This window comes from Macrobrachium nipponense, chromosome 39, assembly GCF_015104395.2.
Source record: "Macrobrachium nipponense isolate FS-2020 chromosome 39, ASM1510439v2, whole genome shotgun sequence".
NCBI classification, from domain to species: domain Eukaryota; kingdom Metazoa; phylum Arthropoda; class Malacostraca; order Decapoda; family Palaemonidae; genus Macrobrachium; species Macrobrachium nipponense.
Genome location: NC_061099.1, coordinates 6,328,218 through 6,350,257, shown reverse-complemented (window position 1 = coordinate 6,350,257; position 22,040 = coordinate 6,328,218). Strand labels below are relative to the sequence as shown.

Below are 22,040 nucleotides of genomic sequence, written 5' to 3'. Positions count from 1 at the left end.
TCCGCGGAGCTAGAGAGATCTATTCTCGTCGCTCGTAAGTTTATATTAGAGATCTCGGATGAATTATCATTATCTCAGTAAATGAAACCTATTCACATGGAATAAGCACACCCAAAAGGGCCACTGACTTGAATGTTTGTTTCAACCTCCCACCGCAGACCCCACACTGCAGCAGTAAACAGATCATGATACAGAGTCAGTGATTTTTCATCGCCCTGCGGGAGACGCGAACCCACCGCAACATCTGAGAGGCAAATCTTGGATATAAAAGAAAGATTCTTGCTCGTACTATGGACGTAAAGTGAGTTCAATGCTTGTTGCCGAAAATTTCATACAGCGACAGACATCCTCAGCACTCTACGTTACATAGCTGTTTTTTGCTTGCAACTCTAGGCAGACTGCTGCAAACAGTGTTGTGTTCTAGCATTAGGTTCAGTACTACTCAGTGTTCTAGGAGTTTTTCTGGCGCAGCCGTGGAGTTCTGATCTCCAAACATTTAATCGGAGCTTGAATAATTCATTCCTACTCTCTGCTGACGTCTTCTGAATTTCAGGTGTATCAGTACTATTTTCTGTTCCCTCATATTGATCTACTTACTACCTTTTCCTATAAATTAGCTTTCCGAGGGTTGATTTCCCTTACGAAGCCTTGGATTTGTAGTCTGTTGGCTCTGTCGAGACGGGTTTCCAGCTGAAGATTTGAAGGCGTAAAGAAGAAGAAACATGATCTACAGTTTCTTTACTGTAGAATCTGGAAATAAGGTAACCCTCTACGGTTACCTGAAAAGAAACACGATCTACAGTTTCTTTACCTTAGTCCTGTAGCGTTTCTGAAACTCTGAATCTCACGGCTCTCCTTAAGAGAGATGCTCACGGGACCTTAATTTCATGGCGCAGAGCTCCTTTTAGGGAATTTTTTGGGGCATTTCTTTGGCTACTCATCTTCAAGTCTGTAAAGGCGGTTCACCCTGCCATGATAACCAAATTCTTTTGCATGACCAGACGTTTTCACTCACGTTCTACCTCAGGGGGCGGGGAAGGTTTTTAGGGAGGAAAACAGTAAATAGACGTACGATCGTTGTATGTGTAGCACACACATACATACATACATATACATACATACATGCATATATATATATATATATATATATATATATATATATATATATATAATATATACATATATATGTAAATATATATATATATATATATATATATATATATATATATATATATATATATATATGTGACTGGTAAAAATGTTCTGTAACAACAGAGTTCCATCTAATAAAAGGAGCCCATAAAAACACCAAAATAGAGAAAAAGTACTATATTTCAGAGACTGCTGCTCCCTCTTCAGGTAGATGAATGAGTAAAGTTTATGTTGTTGTTGTTGTTGTTGTTGTTGTATTAAGCCAACACTTCTTGTTGGCACGGGCCTTTCCCTTGTTCGGCCCGTAGGTGATCTGAAAAGATTCTTTAGGTACATGGTTAGTTTTTTGAAATTGGAAATATCTTTAGTTGTAGAGATAGGAGTGGACAGGGGAAGGATGATGGTGTCAGTAAGAGAGGGCCATCATGTCATATTATAGAAGAAGTTTGAATGAGTGTAAGGCTTTCGAAAATCGGATGAAGCTGGTGCAGGTGGGGTTGTCCAACCCTTTACTCCCTTGGGTCCCTGCGGGAGGATTTTAGTTGTAGGTAAAGTTTTTTAAAAGAATGATAGTGGATGATGTGGATAGAGCCTTACAGTGAGGGGATGTGATGAGGGTGATTGATTTTATTAGTTTGATTACCTTGGTGGAGGTAGGTTGTAGAGCACCTGGGCATGCTCTTCTAAGTTTTCAATGATTGTCTTTGTGACTGTGGCAGCTGCATGCTCAGCATCTTGTGCAGGTATTGCATTTTGTGCTGCACCTCTTAGCTGTGCTGTTTCTCTGCATTCCAGCAGGTAGTGAAGGAGTGGTTGCTGTGTTTCTTCTTGACCAGTGTTCCACATGGTCTGACCACTGTTTTCCACAATTTCCCAGCAGGCTTTATATCCTAGCCTGAGTCTGTGGATGATCACAGCAAGTTTTCTTGGTGTGTGCCTGTCTATGGGAGGAGGCACTAGACCAGTCGATTCTTATACCATCTGGCAGACGGTGAGTTCTTTTTCTACCCACTCACGATGGTCATTTATCAATTTTTCTTTGCAGAGTGGTTTCATTGCATTTTTGACTTGTTGCAGTGCAGGTTGTATATGTACTTGCACTCTGTCAATGTGTTTTGTACTTTTGGCTAGCTCATCAGCCCTCTCATTGCCTGGAATTCCTATGTGACTGGGTATCCAGTTTAAGGTGACAGGTCTTCCTCTTTCGCTGTGCTGGTGTAGCAGTGTTTTAATTCCAGCCAGCTGTGCCTTATTTTCTTTAATTTTCTGTTGTTGCAGGGCTTGCATTGAGGACTTTGAGTCTGTGTGGATGATTACAGGCCCTACTTCATTCTCCAGTGAGTACAGCAGTGCCTGTCTTATTGCTGTTAACTCTGTCTGCATAGTGGAGGCGTGATTGGAGGTCCTCCAGCAGGCTGTGAAGTTTCTTGAATATACTGCAGCTCCCGTAGTTTGATTCTCAGGATCTACAGTGCCATCAGTGTAGTATGTTTGTGCCCCTATGGTCTCAGTGTTTCTGATTGCTTCATAGGCTGCCGCTCATTAGCTCTTCTCCTGTGCAGTCCTCTTTTGCTCTTGGCAGGCTTGTGCATTTGTATATTGTAGTGTCCTTGGTGGTATTTATACCAAGAGGTCCATCCACAAACAAGCCATTTTAAGTCACCCCCGCTGATAATCTTCCTCTAATCTTCTTAAGGGTTGGTTGAATGAAGACGTTGTCGATCGTGTCCGAAATCCATCCTCCTTTTGAGATGTTCATTACCTGCCTCTCTTTTATTAAGGCCGATTCCATCATTTGACTCTTGTACGGCAGTTGCTGCTATAAATTACACGGTGCAAATTCCAGTTTATTCTATGGTTATGTTCATTTATATGGTTGAAAATTTAAAGTTGAATGGGAAACAGACAACAAAATTCCTTTTCTTGATGTTTTTAATAATCAGAGATACGACAGAATACAAATTTACCATATACAGAAAACCAACGTTCTCTCACTTTCATACATTCACTACTTTAGCTATCATGACATTTCTATCAAAATAGGTGTAGCTAGTAACTTGTTCTTAAGAGCCTTACGAATTTGTTCCCCAGAATTCCTGGAAAAGGAATTTGAACTAATTCGCAAGCAACTTTCGTCTTTAAATATCCTGACCATATAATTGAGAAAGCAATTCACAAAGCTAACGTAATTTTCTACCGACCCCCTAAAAGACAAGACCAAGAGATACACCCAACAATAAAATAATAATTCCCCACCTGGACACGATTAAGAGAATAAACCAACCCCCTCGGAAAATCGAACCCTTTTGTATTTACTTACCCAAACACCTTAGCCAAATCCCTGATTAACGTCCAACAAAAGACATCTCCAAAGGACTCTGGGGTATACGAAATGCCAGGACTGTGACCAATCTTACATCGGATTTACAGGTAAATCCCTTCCCCAGAGATTAATACAACACAAACGGTCAGTTAGTATGGACAACAGAAACTCGGCTATTTTCAACCATATAAATGAACATAACCATAGAATAAACTGGAATTTTGTCACGTGTAATTTATAGCAGCAACTGCCGGTACAAGAGTCAAAATGATGGAATCGGCCTTAATAAAAGAGAGGCAGGTAATGAACATCTCAAAAGGAGGATGGATTTCGGACACGATCGACAACGTCTTCATTCAACCAACCCTTAAGAAGATTGGAAGATTATCAGCAGGGGTGACTTAAAATGGCTTGTTTGTGGATGGACCTCTTGGTATAAATACCACCTTTTCTGTAAACTTTTCTCATTCATCTACCTGAAGAGGGAGACAGCAGTCTCTGAAATATAGTACTTTTTCTCTATTTTGGTGATTTTATGGGCTCCTTTTATTAGATATATATATATATATATATATATATATATATATATATATAATATATATATATATATATATATATATATACGTATTTGTGTGTGTATGGATGAGTGTGTTTGTAAAGGCAGGGAAAATTAAAATTAATTTTGCAAATGCCACGAATAATTTATTAGTTCCTTTTCATACGAACGCAAATTTTCAGATATATTTGAAGAGTGCAAGTGTGTGTGTGCGTGTGTGAGACAGACAGGCAGATATAATTAACTTAGATGTCAGCCTAAGGCTCTGTGAATGCTTAAAAGAGAGCGAGAGAAAAAAAATTTTATAATAAAAAAAGAATAAAAAACACGAACTCCAAGCGACTGTCAAGGAACTCGAGGTGAATGTCTTGCCTCTTCTTTGTATCGTCGAAGAAATCTCGGGCGCCTTTCATTGTCGAAGTGGCGCGCGTGCGCGCTCGATCAGCATCTCACCGACCGGGGGTAGGGGGTGGGGACGGCGCTTTCAATAGTTACGTCACGAGAAGACGATACGATCGAGCGTCAAAAGCGGATGATTGGCGCGCGAGCAGACAGGCTTCAATAGCAGTCAAAGGAGCAAACAGACAGGGTGACAGGCGCAGGTTCAGAAGAACAAGGTCGTCAGGGAAAAGGCTGCAGCAGACAAGAAGACGTATTCTCCGAGTCTTATCTCTGAGGCAACATTCTCTCTATTCTTATTCTTCATTGTTGTTTTTTATAGCCAGCTGGTCGCGGGGCGGATGCATCTCGCCTCCATCTCTGAACTATTATCCCCTTTTGTGTATGACACATGTATGCGTGTATGCTTTGCGTGTTGCCGGTGCAGGTGTGTTTTTTATTCCACAAATACTGGACTACGATGCAGTCATGTCGGTCCCTTTGTAAAATGCTAAGAGTCCAGGAGAGCATCCAAATCGTCGAGATATGATAAGACATTTTCCAGTGGGAAAGGCAACCGATAATAACAATAACGAGAAGTAGAAGGATAAAGAGATCAAAACAAGAAAATTCAGAAGAGAAAGTATAAACAAATATCCTCCGAGGCAAGAGAAAAAAGTAATAGGGTTGTGGAATGCATATGTTCGCATCCCGAATTTGGAGCGCCTCTCGATAAGGGATCAAATTCGCGTGTATTTCCATTTGAGCATGTTTTCTCTGACCATAATAGCAGCATACAAATGCACCTTCTCCATACTTGAAGAATGCTGTTTGCGTTTATTTTTATTTTTATTTTTTTATCGTTCGAAAGGTATTGTTTGATATGGATACATCGAGGATCAAAACGCTCCTTGACGGAATGAGAGGTGAGGGATACTAATTAGGTAGTTATGAGTAGCTGGAATTTAGAAATAATTACATCTATTTGATATTTGTATGGAGAAATAATGCTCTTTTTTTGCAGTTTCCAAAAAATATGTCCAAAAATTGTCAAATAATACTCTCTCTCTCTCATTTGAGTCCGAACCTTCAACACGTCAGAAGCAACAACTGCCCCCAATGATTAAAAATATTTCCCCATAAATGAATCTGACAAAAACAGTTTTCCAGATTTAATCTCGCCTCAGCAGGTGACCGATCACATCCTGGTCCGGATTTTTCGACTATCAACTGTCACGATAATGGCCGACGCAAAATAAATAAAAAAAGGTGTACAGCATTAAATCATACGCTCACACACAAACCCACACATAAGCGATGCGATAGCACCTTCGTATCAGGGGCGATAAAACTTGGAGAGGTGACAGAGATAGACTGGTGCCTGTCAGTTTGGAGGAGTCCGTCCAACTTTCTCTCTCGGTCTGGTATGACACTTCCTTTCGGCCTTTGAAGGACGACGTCTCCCGTGTATTCTTTCGTAGTGATGCAATTGTATTACTCGAACGTTCGCCGTCTGATTTAGCGATTGTAGAATTCTCCAAGTTCTCATGAATATTTTTCCCGTCGGGAGAATTACGACAGAGACGGTGCGCATAAGATTGAGTTTGGCTGGTGCTCAGTGACTCAGTTAGGCCATAAGGGAAGGTCATAGACACACACACACACACACATACACAAGCAAACTTTGGGCCCCTAAGATGTGTTATTTACAAAAAAAAAAGTCTGGTACGCTGTCGTTTCTTTCTATGATTTTTCTGTGGCTTTAGCTGATAATATAAATTTATATAGTATGCATACACACACACACACACACACACACACACACACACACATATATATAGATATCTATATTATATAATATCTATATATATATATATAATATATATATATGTGTGTGTGTGTGTGTGTGTGTGTGTGTATACACATAATTTCTATTGCGGAAATCAGATTACAAACAAGTGTATCCAGCCACCTGAAAAGTTGAATAATGGAGATCTTGACCTTTCGCCTTTACCAGAGGAAAGGGGAGCGATATTGCTCTATGGTTTCACATTCCTCGGGGCCATTTGCCCTTTATGTATGTATGCATGTATATATGTATGTGTTTGCGTGCATATATATATATATATATATATATATATATATATATATATATATATATATATATATATATATATATATATATATATATATTATATATATATATATATATATATTTGAATCTTTACAGATATTTAACAAGGAAATAAGTTATCTGAAATATCTGGGGCCAATATTAACTCGTTGACTGCAGTAATGTATGTATTTATATGTACGTATGATATATAGTATATTATATATATATATAATATATATATATATATATATATAATATATATATATATGATATATTACATATATATATGTGTGTATGTGCGTATATATATATATATATATATATATAATATATTATATATATATATATATATATATATTTATAGGTATATATAAATTCTTCCTTCTGTCGATGTTATATTGATGGGTTTTGTTACAGCCTCGTCGTTAAATTCATGTGTAACTGCACTAAAAAAGATAAATCTCAAAAGGTGTGTAATCTTAAGTCACCGAGAACCAGTGAATACTTAATGAAAAACTAAGTATTACTTAGGGATTTGTCCTTGGAAAAAAAAAACTGTTGGCTGGCTTGGCAAACAGTTGTGTATGTGAGTATGTGTGTGTGTGTGTGTGTGTGTGTGTGTACTCGCTGACTGAATTTATCTGGATTATTAGGTAAGATCACTGTCCTCTCTATTCTTGTGCAAAAGAACTTGCACCCCGGCCCAACAAGGGTCATAACAGTAGGTTAAGAAAATAATCTTACAAAAAAGAAAGTTTATTACTTAGCACTCTAATGTACAAAGAAGATTGGCTATGTTTGATGGACGACATCTTTCTAAAGTGACATTTATAAAAACTCCTGTAACTATGGACATGCACATCAGTCTGTACGTGTTATTTCTCGTATTACTGAATCCTTGACTTCTTCATGCGATGATAGAGGAAGTGATGCCCTTCTAGGAGGGATTAGAAGCTGGAAGTTCTGATTAAGGCGGTGACAAAGGCCTGATTTCACTGTGGGGATTCTGTAGTTTTCGTTGCCAGTTCATCTGAGGGAGTTCATCTCATAGCCAATTAAAGATAACAGTTTCCAGTCAATTGTAATTAACGATAAATATTTCAATTCTGATTATAAAAATATAATTTATGCTAGAATAAATAAAGTATGCAATCAACGTGCCAGTATCTCTAATTAAACCAAATTATAGTACTAGATTTGTTTTTCTAATATTCAAAGATCAGTTACCTAATTTAGCATCACGGCGAATAATAAATTCTTCAGTGTCATTTGTGATTACACATCAGTTTCATCAACTTCATTGTCTGCCCCGAAACCATGACGGCAAATTTCACGACACTGAATGTTCTAGGACCACGAATGATATTAAGTGCATTTCATAAGGCAGTTCGCTAATCCTTAATTTCCCCAAGGGTTCCCATGTCACTCAATATTTGCAAGGCTTGAATTAGATCATTTATGCCATCTTTTGACGTAAAAAACATACGAGGTTGAATGAAACTCACAAAATCTAGTTCTTTGATTCCCATCCGAAAGTTTGAAAGGGTTTTACTAAAGCAATTTTAAATGAAACAGGAAGGTATTAGCATCTGGGGGAAATTACGTAAACTTAGTATTTGACAGGGTATATCAATTCATTCATTTCTTCAATATTCATTTCCTTCATGAACATTTTTTGTTCACCCTCGAAAGGCAGGTGTATTGCGATCAGTAACAGTATTTATCATCCTACGTTTATATTACTTATTCGACACACTTGACACCAACCTTATTAATCTATGCAGTCATCATTCCTTTATCATTTACCTGGGTATTACATAGGTAGCAACGTTTATCATTAGTACGTTTCCTTTTCGGATAAAAAATGTACACACAATGAACTTCCACCAGAGTTATCCTAATTTCCTACAGCGACCAAATCCAAAATACGTCTTAACATTAAAAAGTTGAGGCGAATTACAAACAAAACGATTTTCAGTTATGCTGTTTCCCGTAAAATCTTCATCATGATTATTAAAGTAACTGTCACATGTAAAGTACATAAGATCTCAAGACAATTAAGAGGTACATAAGAGCGCCATCGCACATACACCCATACACACACATCATTTATTATACAATGAGAACAAGCATTAACTGGAATATAATCAAATAGCAAAATATACTGGAATCATCTATCTCACCCTTACACAGTTCGGTAGCCCAAGGACTGTCTTTCGTTTATTTTCGTTATATATTAAAATTCACTTGGAAGATCTCTAACCCTCACTGGACAAATCATGCTACAGTACAGGATAATCTGTTTCAGTGTTACAAGAAAGCAATTGCTTCTTTCAGAAAAACGTTACCTTATCCTGGATTTCATTTATGTCTCTCGAGTTTACTCAGGACCTAAGGGGCCATTTGGAATTGGAGGTCTCTAGCAAAACACGACTGAGCGCTTTTCGAGCAGGCACATATCAGCTGTCATGAGGCGTTGTTTGTGGCTAAACGAGACCATGCACTTTGCTCTCTTGGGCGATCCATGTTATATTGCTCTCTGGTTATCAGGAATTGTACTGAAGGATTACGTATTTGCGTTGTGGTTGACACCAAATCATATAGATACGAGTCAGTGATTTTGTTGTTGTTGCACATTCATATAGCAATTTGCTTGCAATCTGGATGTGGTTTGCGGTAATCTACTGGAACAACAGAAGCCCACAGCCCAAATATTAATGTGGTGTGTTCCTCTACCATAGCTGTTGATTCATATTTAGATACATTGCAAGCTGAGGAATTTATGTAGCCCTGCATTCCTGTGTGCAGTAAGTACTTGACAAAAAAGCATCCTTGGAAAGGTGTTTCATATTGCCACGCTGCCTTACAGCTGATGCATATAACTGATAATTACAGTGACTGGTAACTGTGGTAATTGTACTATAACCTTTGGCGATAATTTTCAGCCAAGCTGTTTGCTGGATATCTTACAAGTGAATAGATCTACACACAAGCTTTACATTATACATTGAGGAAAATACGACTCTAATCTAGATTTTATTTTAATTTATTTCATTATATATATATATACATACATACATATATATATATATATATGCACATTTTTTTTTGTCCTTTTTGCTATTCTAGGAGGCACATATGCTCCCACACCCACCTACTCTGCAACCGTTCGAGACACCAGTTAATGAGCAAATGATTGAAACGATTAGACAGGAACAGCATGATAAATGACTGGATATTAACGCGTGCTACACCTACATAAATATAAATATAAGCCAGACTTTTATTTTTTTTCTTCTTCAAGACTTGTGGGTCTCGTACAGCGGTAGTTGCGATGCATACACGCGTTTATTCCATGAGTGAAGGTTTATGTATTTGATGTCTTATGAAAGATAGATAGAAAGATTGATAGATAGGTAGGTAGATAGTGTCCGCTATCCAGAGAACTCGTTGCTACATTAAGACAAAATCTGGAAGTGGAAATTTCTTAGATTTTTTATTTATTTATCATTACTATATTTTGAGGAAGTGGGACTCTCAAGACATCTTCGTAATGTCTTCTTGTTCACCATTTAAGGTAATTCTTTTTATTGATTAAGGGAATTCTCGCAGAATGAATGAGTATCCTTTCAGCTGTGATACAGTGAGAGTGAGACAGTTATCAAGCAATAGCACTTCTTCGTCTTCTTCTTCTTCTTCTCCTCTCTCTTCCTCTTCTTTTTCTTGTTATTATTATTATTATTATTATTATTATTATTATTATTATTATTATTATTATTATTATTATTATTTCAAAATAGTCATCAATCGAGTTCTTGAACGAAGAATTCCCAGGAGGTTAATTTTCGCCTTGGGAAATGCAGTTGTAAACTGTTAGCTAAAAACACACACACACATATATATATATATATATATATATATATATATATAAATATATGCATATATTATATATATTATTCTTTAACGTAAATCGGACTATCCTGACCCCAGCACACAAACCAAATACCTTTTTTTTTTGTAACTTGGAAATTCAAGAACTGTCACCAATAAGCAAATGACTCACGATGACAAACATAACGAAAGAAAATGAACTAGAGAAAAGTCAATATAATTTTAATCTATGTGAATCACACGAAAAAAAAAAAATACAAAAATACAGATGGTTCTGGATTGTAATGTAATGCAGACTGCACGGTGAGATGAAGAACATATTAACAAAACCATAATACACTTTCTGTCTAAGAGGAGACACTTCGTCTGTCTGCACGAATGCTTTCGACGAAACATGACCTCAAGACCTTAAGAACGTGAAATTAAATACAAGTAGTAGAAAAACTGCTGCTTCATAAAATTTGTTTAAGAAATTACAGCTATTCAGTCTACGACAAGGACATAAAATAAGTTTATCTCAATGGCTTATGAATGGAGTGAAATAACAAGCAATGAATAAAAATAGCCTTAACAGTATTCATCAGGTGTAACTTACTAATTTGTATGACGATCGCGCGACCCGACTCTTAAAAAAAAAGAAAAAAAAAAAAAAGAAAAAAAAAAAGCCTTAGATCAACAGTAGATGGCGCAAAGATTACACACACACGCATACATAGAGACTTGGCATATATATATATATATATATATATATATATATATATATATATATATATATATATATATATATACCACACCAAACATTATATTACTCCAGTTCCCAACTATATTGGAGTATCAGGAATATTGTTTTGCTTTTTCCGAAGTGACGAGTAACATAGCTGTCAACAGCTCTTGAAAGAGGAGAGAGAGACACACACACACTGGGAACGAGAGAGACAGACAGACAGACGCCGAAGAAGAATTCTGAAAGGGTGGTGACGAGTCGTACTATGTCTTCAGGGAGGGTGGGTGCGTCAGTTGGGCCAGCCTCGTCGGCACTCATCATCATTCGTCGGGATAGAGTTTCTTCTTCTCCAGTTTGTAGTCGCGACTGAGGTGGAGAGGTCCTGATCTTCTGAGGGGTCTGGAAATAGATGGAAAATAAAGGGAATGAGTCTGTGCGTATACTGACAGAAATGGCGACGTTTCCCAGTTTCTGTGTGCAGAAAGGAAATAAAGCCGTTCGTGCACTCATATAATTGCTTTGGTTTTCCAGTTTCTGTATTGAAAAAATGATAAGAGAAATGATGTTCCAGTTTCTGCATGAAAAAAGCAAAGGAAATAAACCTGAAATTTTTAGATTTCCCAGTTTCTGTATGAAAAAAGTAAAGGAAATAAACCCATACATTCACACATAGAAATGGTGAAGTTTTCCAGTTTCTGCATGAAAAAAAGCAAAGGATATAAACCTGAAACTTTTAGATTTTCCAGTTTCTGTATGAAAAAAAGTAAAGGAAATAAACCCATACATTCGCAAACTGAATTTTTTAGGTTTTCCATTTTCTGTATGGAGAAAACTAAGGAATTTAAATCCATGCATTCACTCATGGAAATGGTGAAGTTTTCTAGTTTCTGTATGAAAAAAATGTAAAGGAAGCAAACCCATACATTCACAAACTGAGATTTTTAGGTTTTCCAGTTTCTGTTTGAAAAAAAAAATGAAATAAATCCATATATTCACTCACAGAAATGGTGAAGTTTCCCAGTTTCTGTATGAAAAAAAGTAAGGAAGCAAATAAATAAATCCATACATTCATAAATATAAATGAAAACGTGTTTCAGTTTCCGTCTGAAGTTCTAAGGAAATACCAATGGAAAAGTGTGAAGTGAGATTTGATGAAAAAAGACATCTGATAAGATATCTCGGGGGATATTGATACAGAGATCTATTTTAGAGCAAGGACGGGATGGAGTCTTACTGAGAGTATTGGTAAAAAAAAACAAACAATAATAATAATAAGAGCAAAGAAGAGAAGGAAAATGATAAGAGACAAAAACAGTTGGGCATATCTCTGAAAACAATGAAAGAGGCTGAAGGTTCTGGGTCAGGATATTTCATGCAATAAGTTTAAGTTAGCCAAGACAGCGAAACTAATATTACTTTCTTTTATCTTTTTTAGCCCGTGATGCTTTATCTATTTCATTATTACTATCACCATTTACACTTTATTTTTATTTTTTTTTTTTACAACAAAAGTTTCCTGTTTTACAGTTTGTAAACTGGAATTTTGGGAGACGTAAGCTCAATCACACTCCTATATCATCAGCGTTTCAGGGCGGGGATGAGGGGGGTGGGGGGGGGGGGGGGGGGGGGGGGGGGCTTGTGACCATGTTTCTTCGGTCAGCGCTGCTGAGAGGTCACGCTCGGCTTTCTCTCCGCTAACTTGTGTGTTTGGAATGCACCTTTTAAGGCAGACAGTTTTGGAGGGGGTGGGGGTTGGGAATGACATTCTGACATATTATGGAAGGGCGCAGGGACCAAAAAAGGTTGAGAACCACCGAGTCTTGACAATCACTTCTGAATCTGACACATCTTTCAGAGGGAGTCAGAAGGTTTCCCCTTTTGATAATTTACTGAATATTATTCTGAATGTTCCAGTTCATTTTAGTTATATATTCCAATCCGTTTTCGTTCAATGGGCGTCGTACGAAGCGTTTTAAAGGACCCTCGGTTGAAATCTAGGGTTCGGCATCGACTTACTACGGGTGCTATAGAAATATCTGAGTGGGAGGGGTAGGTCAGTCTATGGTGTATGAAAAGAGAATGGGGTGACCCATGTGCTAGCTTTTAAAGAATGTATTTCATCGTTAAACGTACGATTTGAAACTGTGAATGCTGTTTGAGCTAAATCTATATTTTCATAGTCATTTAAAGAGTCTGTTTTATAGCTAAACGTAATATTTAAAACTACGAATCCTATTTGAGCTAAATCTATATTTTCAAAGGTATTTAAAGAGTGTGTTTCATAGTTAAACGTAAGATTTAAAACTACGAATCCTATTTGAGGTAAATCTATTTTTTCATAGCTATTTAAAGAGTGTATTTTGAGTTATATCTAATATGAAAAACTGAAACAGGAACATTATTCCGAATGATTTAAACACTCGAAGGACCAGTCAGTACGAAGGACGTTCGCCATTATAATTATCCCCTTGGCACGAGAGCCACTATATATACATATACCTCAAGGTCATCTTAAAAGGGGTCCCTCTGATCATGGCCCCTGATCCTACAAGGGACTCCGTCCGTTCCTTGTTGATGCAACCGATGCTGTGCCATTATCTAATCTAGGCGACCTACTTACATAAGGTTCTCACACAGAGCAAACATGTTGACTCACGATAATCGCAATCAGCCACCAGATGGAAAATACTTCAGTCTTTTTTCTCTCTCTCTAATAAGTTGATATATCAGCGTTTATCAGTGAAACAATGTTGGCGCTTTGACAAACATGATAAAATCGTGTTTTGGAGATCAGTGACGGGTTTTCTTGCTTTAGAAGCCTCCTGAATTATAAATCTATCATGTAAAAACACGCATGATAAAGAGAACCGTACACGAAAAGGTGTTTAAAAGACGGACAAGAAATTTGATTACAGAAAGGAAATGCTTCATACATTATATAAGTATACGGGAATATGCTGCCCATTACCATATGATGGTATGATGACACTACAATCAAACAATAACACCCGGGCGTGTATAGATGTAATTTGACCTTCGGGACAAAATCCAAGAAATGCAATACCAAACGACACATTGGAAGCACGACAGAACGATAAAAGGCAATAGCAACAAACACTCACTCTGAAAGACATGGGGAATGTTGTTCATTTTGAAGTCGGGAAAGAGATAAACCGAAACATCCTTGATCTTTGCTCACGGGAGGATTTATTATCGTCAGCCAACGAGGATAAGATACGGAGGATGATAAATGAGGTCACGGAGTGCAAAAGTCCACGGGAAACCCGAAAGGTTTCACAACAATGTGACGGGGGTGCAGCAAGGAGGGTATTTAGAGGGTAATGACACGTCTGTTTTGACCGGTCTTCGGGGTATAGTGATGATTGTCATTCCCATACATTGCAGTTGTCAGATTTGTCAGTTTTAATTAAACTGGAGAATGTTTAGGCATATTTCTTGTTCACAGCGATGGACGAGACTGACATTTCTTAAATATACGGATTTTTAAAATAACGAAATTAATCTTACTTGATAATTCTGGACATCTTGTGGTACCAGGTCGTCGTATCTGCCCTGAGGCTGAGGTACAGCTCGAAGGTGTTGGGCATCGACGGGTCAAGGACCACTCGAGTCAGTCTCTGCAACTGTTCGCCGTCGAAGAAATGGACGTGCAGCACTCCCCCTCTGTTGCAAGAGGAGAAGAAGAAGGTGAAGTTCAAAAGTTCGGAAGATGAAATTTAAAAGTTCAATTTTTAAATGACAGGTGTAAGTCAATTCTTTTTAAAGCCTGGAGATAGACAGATAGATAAATACAGAGGAAGAGAGAGAAGTTCACCGATAATTAGTCTTCTTTAGCAGCAGTCCTGCAGAGTTTTAAATAAAATGCATAAAAAGGGTAAATAAGGCGAAAATATCACAAAACTCTCCTTCCCATTCAAGCACCGAGACAGGCAAAACATCTCGTCCCTCCCAGCAATAACCGAATACAACAGATGGTGTGACCTTACCTGACACCACAAGGTTCTGAATCGGCAAGTCTGAGAACCTGAGCCGTGACCTCGTCTATGAGGCCCGGAGGGATCATGACCTGACCGCAGCCCAGGGCGTCGGCCCTACTCGTGACCTCCTGGGTCAACTGCTGTATCAAGGTGTCCCGGGCGGCGGCTTCACCTTCGACGTGGATCTCAAAACCTGAAGGATTTGGAAAAGGGCGGTTATTACTCTCATTAATCTCCATATTTCTTTTAAAAAATAAAAAAAAAATCCTTGTCATGGTTATAATGCCATATGGCTCCACAGTTATGTATACGTACTACATATATTTAAGGATAAATCTATGCAGGTAGCTTTCGGGAATTGAAATTGGGAATCGAGCAGATTCCAGAAAGCTATCTGCATAGATTATCGTTAAGTATATGTATACATAATATACGAAACTGTGGATTTGTTTCTCCATTTTAAGAATCATGCTACTAAGAATATTTTTTTATTATAATTATTATCGGCGACAATAGGAAGATAAGATCGACAATATTTCGTCTTTAAAATATTTGGCTCCTGTTTTATTATTATTATTTTTTTCCCTATCACGGTCATCCTATTCGACTGGGTGGTATTCATATTGTGGGGTTCCGGGTTGCATACTTCCCAAGTCTGGAAGAGTATAGGGATGGGGAAAATTAAGACCAATCAAAGCGCTTGGAGCTGTTGCAACTTGCATGACGTCACAAGCCACGCCTTTTAGCTACACAGTCTCATAGCCATTACTGCTAGTCACAATGCCGAAGAAAAACTTCCCCATTTGACAATTTACGGCTTGTATGACCTATACATTTTAGTCAGATATATCTAAACATAATGCAACACTAATTTAACAACAATATATTCTTTCAAATGAGATACACCTTGAAATATATTAAACGTTATTGGCTTCTCCCTCTTTGTAATAGTGCTTAGAGCTTGTTAATTCCTGCTTGCAAAGTCGATATTTACTGCATAAACAATATTTTCATCGCGAGTTTCAAAAGTATATACTTGAAAATACATTTTTAATGCTATTTATAAAAAGTTACAATAACTCATGGGATGAATCAAACAATATACAAAATGGTAAAATTGATGGCATGGTAAAAATTATGGTATATGACCTGTAATTAGCAGTACAGACTACAGACAGGAGGCCAAGAACTTCGCAGCACTATGACTCCCATCAGGATGAATTTAATCTTGGACTTTGAAAGTGACGACTTTAAAAGCATTGTACATGGAACGTTTTTTAGGCGTTACTGCCTGTTGTTTCAGCTTTAAAAAGTTATTATGTACAGCACTAAAATAATTCTGCCTTATGCTTAAATGAAATGTGGAGGATGCAGTTTTGATGACAAATTTATGGACCCTGTAGGGGTATAGTGCCGTCAGTACATCTCATTCGGTGCATTGTAGGCATTACGTAAGGTTCTTTGCAGAGTCCCTTCAGCATCTAGCTGCAACTACTTTCAATCATTTTACTGTTACCTCCCTTCATATTCTCCTTCTTCCATCTTATTGTCCACCCTGCCCTAACAATTGTTTCATAGTGCAACTGCGAGGTTTTTCTCCTGTAACACCTTTCAAACCTTTTACCGTCAATTTCCGTTTCAGCGCTGAATGGCTTAATTGCCCCAGTGCTTGGCATCATGCCAAAAATCTATATGTAAAAAAAATTATGCACTTAATTTAAGGCATACATTTGGCCATTGAGAGTGGAATATTTGTATGATATTTTCTGTTGAAAGAGTTTGGAGAAAAAGTGTCATCCATATTTATTATAAAGCATATCGCAGTTCTAATAAATTTATGCATCAATTCTGCTTTAGTTCTGCTCAGTAAAAATTCTGCTGTAACTCCGTAAATAGGTAGTATTTTTTACTCCTATAACTGCTAAAAGTATTACATACTAATGAAATACCAATTATAATTCTTTGCACACAATGAATGAAAAGTACGAAGGGTTTGCTAGAAATATTAAACAAATTAAATAATCATTGTTTTCTTTGTACACAATGAATTTTAAGCAAAAATCACGTAAGGGCTTGCTAAAATATTCAATATTGAATTATATTATCACTTTTTATTTGTTTGTACACAATGTATGCAAAGTAAAAATTAAAAGGAAAAAATATTCAATAAAAAACAACTTTTTTTTATATATTTGTACACAATGAATGACAAATACCAATAAGGTAAGGGCACATGGAAAGTTTTATCAAAACGGAATCCACCTCAAAAATGCAATTTTTTACTACAGCTTATCAAGTACACCTTAAAAAACAACTGTATTCAGATTAGCTACTGACAGGATGAGTTTGTCAAATAACTATATTTGGTTACAGTAGGCTACCTTAGATCACCTAATCAACAATACCGTAGGTTTCCTAAGGTTTCCTCAAGGGCACATTAGCTCTTTGAAATAATTTAATGAATGAAGCTGATACTGTGCCCCAATAAATAGTGGGGACTATATCAGTCTGATTCCTGTTCATGACCTAGTAATGACCAGTATATTGCATTCATACAATGCACAGTAATATGCATTACTACGAAATAGCGTATGTCCATAGAAAGCTGAAGTGTAAGCCTACTCCCTCTCTCTATTTACCCCTACAAACAGGTCAGATACCATCATTTTACCATCTTGTATATTGTTTGATTCATCCCATGAGTTATCGCAACTCTTTATAAATGGCTTTAAACATGCATTTTCAAGTATATAATTTAGAAATTCGCGATGTGAAAATATTATTTGCTAAGAGGGAGAAGCCAATAACGCATAATATATTTCACGGTGTATCTCATTTGAGATACACCGTTAAAATAGTGTTGTTAAAATAGTGTTGCATTATGTTTAAAGATATCTGACTAAACTGTATACGTCATACAAGCCGTAAACTGTGAAATTGAGAAGTAAGTACTATTTCTTCGGCATCGTGACTGGCGGCAGTAATGGATATGAGCTTGAGGAGGGAGTTAAAAGGCTTGGCTTGTGACGTCATGGATCACCTCCAAGCGCTTTGATTGGTCCTAATTTTCCCCATCCCTATACTCTTCCAGACTTGGGAAATATGATCCGGGTTGCATCCTGCCTCCTTGGGAGTCCATCACTTTTCTTACTATATGCGCTGTTTCCAGGAGCACACTGTTCTGCACGAGTCCTGGAGCTACTTCACCATCTAGTTTTTCCAGGTAACTCAACAGAGAGTTATTATTATTATTAGTAGTAGTATTATCATTATTATTAGCGACAAAAGGAAGATAAAATCAAGAATAATTTTGTCGTGTAAATCCATATGGCAAAGATTCGCAGAGCTTTCAAATGATAATACAATAAAACATCGTGTTCACATTATAACATATTCCTTGGCCATTCAAGCTGAATCCAGCTTAGAATCTGACACACACACACACACACACACACACGCACACACACACACACACACACACACACATATATATATATATATATATATATATATATATATATATATATATATATATATACATACATACATACATACATACATACATACATACATACTTACAAAAATAACAAATTTATCTATTCAAACGTAATTGACTGAGTCGACAGACAAATAAATCAGCGGATACAGAGAAAGCGGACGAAAAAAATGAGACAAGATTGTTGATGGGATAATGACAAATAAATTGAAAACTTGCTAGAGATATATCCACTTAGCATCAGTGCAGTATACGCTAATAAAAAGGGCAAGAACCTGAGAGTGAAGAGAACCCCAGTTTTTCTTGTTCGTGTGTGCGTTTTTTTTTTCTTCCCTTTTTTTCTGTTCCTGTCTGTGGTCGACTTGCAGTGTCCAGAGCTCTGTGGGTAGGCCTCCCTCACCAGTTAATTATCATAGATATTGAAGCGAGGCCATCTGGCCTCTCTCTCGCTCTATCTCTCTCTCTCTCTCTAGTAGTACCATGTATCCTTGCTATGCTTATATTAATTTGTTTTAATAATAAAGTTATATATGTGTGTGTGTCTGTGTGTGGAAGTAAGAATGAAAAGTAAAAAAAAAAAAAAACACACACAATGATGTCAACGGCATATGGCATCCAAGTGGAGTTACGACCGTTCTAAGATCGTTTTGGTAACCATGCCGGAGGGCGATAGCATCCGGGGTGGTCTCGAACGTCCGTAATAGCTCTCAAAATGAGCGAGTGCCGACCACAACTCATTTGTCAGTGTATGGGCGTCGACACATTCACGAAACCGCAGGCCTAGTGTATTCCGCGACAATAACCGAGGAGCGCTTTGCGGGTGTCCGCTCCCATCGTTGGACCTATAGTGGCTCCCACCAAAAGCCACTGAGAAATGTGACAAGGGTGGAGTCAGAGAAGGCAGTGGAATACGGAGAGAATTCTGATTCACTCAGAATTCCGAAATCGAACTTACGGAGCGATACTTTTGAAACCCAGCACGAAAGGCGTTCTTTAGCGTGCAGTAGGTTGCCACATCACAGCTCAGCTCCACCCCGATCACTTCGCAGAGAGAGACAGACAGAAAGTGAGAAAGACAAAGAGAGATAATGATAAATAAGAAAACTGCCCGTCAGAAATTTTTTGGGTAACAGGAGACTAGGCCTTGGTCAATTTACAAACTTATAATAAAAATCTAGTTCTTGGCACTGTAAGTCAGCAGATTTATATATAAAACATATGAGCTGAAATGCAACTTTATTCTTGTAGCGGTGGAGTGATGGACTATGAACTAACCATGATCAGAAACTAGCGTAGAATAACACACACACACACACACACACACACACACACATATATATATATATATATATATATATATATATATATATATATATATATACATATATATATATATTCTATATGTATATATATATATATATATATATTTCGAATTATTAATATCGTTGTTTAAGCAGGGCACTAACGGCAGAAAGGACAAGACTTAGAGATTACTATTTGCAATTGACTGTGAAGGTGATATTTTCTCATTAAGAGAGCGCATCTGTTGTTAGAGATGCCTTCAAGAGTCTAAATACTATGAAACCAGAAAAAAAAAAAAACTTCATTTTATGATCAAATTTAGGTCAATTATAGAAACTTCAAGGTACCATCTCATCCATAACAGCGTTCATATGGGTCTAGACTCTAGAGCAGTGGTTCCCAAACTGGGGGAAATTTCACCCTGGGGGGGAAATAATTTCACAACCTACTAACTAAATAATCTCACTAATTTAATTCTAAAGTAGAAGAGCGAACTAAAGTCCTTTTATTTACTAACCGCTCTCTATGGCTATGCGGTTAGTTGTTACTAACCGCTCTCTATCCACTTTACTCTGTAACTATATGTTTATCAGTATATTTGTACATTTGAAAAATAAATGTGTAAATAGTCACAGTGTGTTTTAACTACTCTTTCCCTCATACACATGAAGGGGGAAATCTGGATGGTTGAATTGGGTGCAGGTGGAAAAGACAGAAAAAAGTTTAGTCTAGAAAGTCCGTCCACGCGTCGTCTGAATGAGAAAGTTTGCAACCTTCCCCTCCTTATGCTACTGACGTTGAGCAAGGATATGCTTAACCTTGGCCATATCCTGCCGAGCAGCAGCAACTCCGGAAGCATTTACAAATCCGAAGGTGCGGTTGAATACGGAGTTCCATAGAAAGTCACCGGTCATGTGGCGAAAGGAAAGGGATTTCCGGTTTAGGTGGAGATTGCTTCATCGTCATTGCCGGATTGCGATGGGACACAGATACTGTATACCTATTTGATTTCGTTCGACCAGCACCATAATTGGGTCGTTTTAGACAGAGTAAGAAAACTGGATAAGTTTTGCCATAAAGATGTATACCTAGTTTCGTCCGACCAGCGCCAGAATTGAGTTATTTAGACCGAGTAAGAACACTGGATGAGTTTTATTATATAGATGTACCTAGTTTCGTCCGACCAGCACCAGAATTGGGGTTCTTTAGACCGAGTAAGGAAACCGGATGATTTTTATCTTAAATATGTCATTATTTAATTATTTTCACACACAGTTATTTGCGGATAAAACCTCGGCGTTGTTAACAAAAATCGAACTGCATTTCTATATCAGCAGATCCTGCCACTATCTGTAACGGAATTTTCATGCAGTCTACTATTTCCCGATGACGTCACACACACCGTGACGTCAAACTCATCAATAATAATGTAACGTAGTGTTACTATGAACAGCTTTCTTATCGTTAGGCCAGCCGGTGACTAGGAGCTATTTTTGGGCGTTCGAAGAAATTGTAAACGGTTAGTCCTAATAAACGAAGCGCTGCTCGGTAGAGCGTAACAATTACTTCTGGTTATGGCCACTCCTAATACTTGCGAAACGTTCTGGTATCTCGTGAGGACACCGAAAGGATTATGGAGTGTTCTTGTACAAATGTATAAATACATCGTTGTTTGTTCGCACTAGAACGACAATCAAGCTAATGAATGGTTATTTTTTATATGGTATGATAGCTCGTGCCCCTTAACACAAAGTATTGCGTTTAGTTATCTCCATAGAACGAAAGCCCCCTTGAATCATGTTATGAACTGCTTTAGTAGATTCACATCAACCGTGCATGTGATGTCTAGGCCAGTCCCTTACGACGCTCCTGATAAGCCAATCACACGGATGGAAACTCTCAGTCTCTCTGAGAGTTCACATAGGCAGGATGTATGTTTCACCTTCCCTGAAGGATACTTTTGAAAGACGTATTCCTCAGGAGAGGTGAAACATACATCCTGCCTATGTAAACTCTTGAGCGAGACAGAGCTTCTAACCCAGAGATTGGCTCATCAACAGCCAATCAGGAGCGTCGTAAGGGACTGGCCTAGACGGTTGATGTG

The 22,040-nt window shown here is 37.6% G+C and overlaps 1 protein-coding gene across 1 annotated transcript in view; it reads right to left on the bottom strand.

Moving 5' to 3' along the window:
• Nucleotides 1–7,265: 7,265 nt before the first annotated feature.
• Nucleotides 7,266–22,040, bottom strand: part of LOC135210069 (protein charybde-like) — a 48,227-nt gene continuing 33,452 nt past the window's right edge. Inside the window, exons 2-4 of the mRNA XM_064242868.1 lie at nucleotides 15,148–15,331; nucleotides 14,669–14,824; nucleotides 7,266–11,539 (exon numbers count right to left, since the gene is read on the bottom strand). Of these exons, the coding sequence (XP_064098938.1) occupies nucleotides 11,461–11,539; nucleotides 14,669–14,824; nucleotides 15,148–15,331 (419 nt within the window). The 3' untranslated portion in view covers nucleotides 7,266–11,460. The remainder of the gene's footprint in view (nucleotides 11,540–14,668; nucleotides 14,825–15,147; nucleotides 15,332–22,040) is intronic.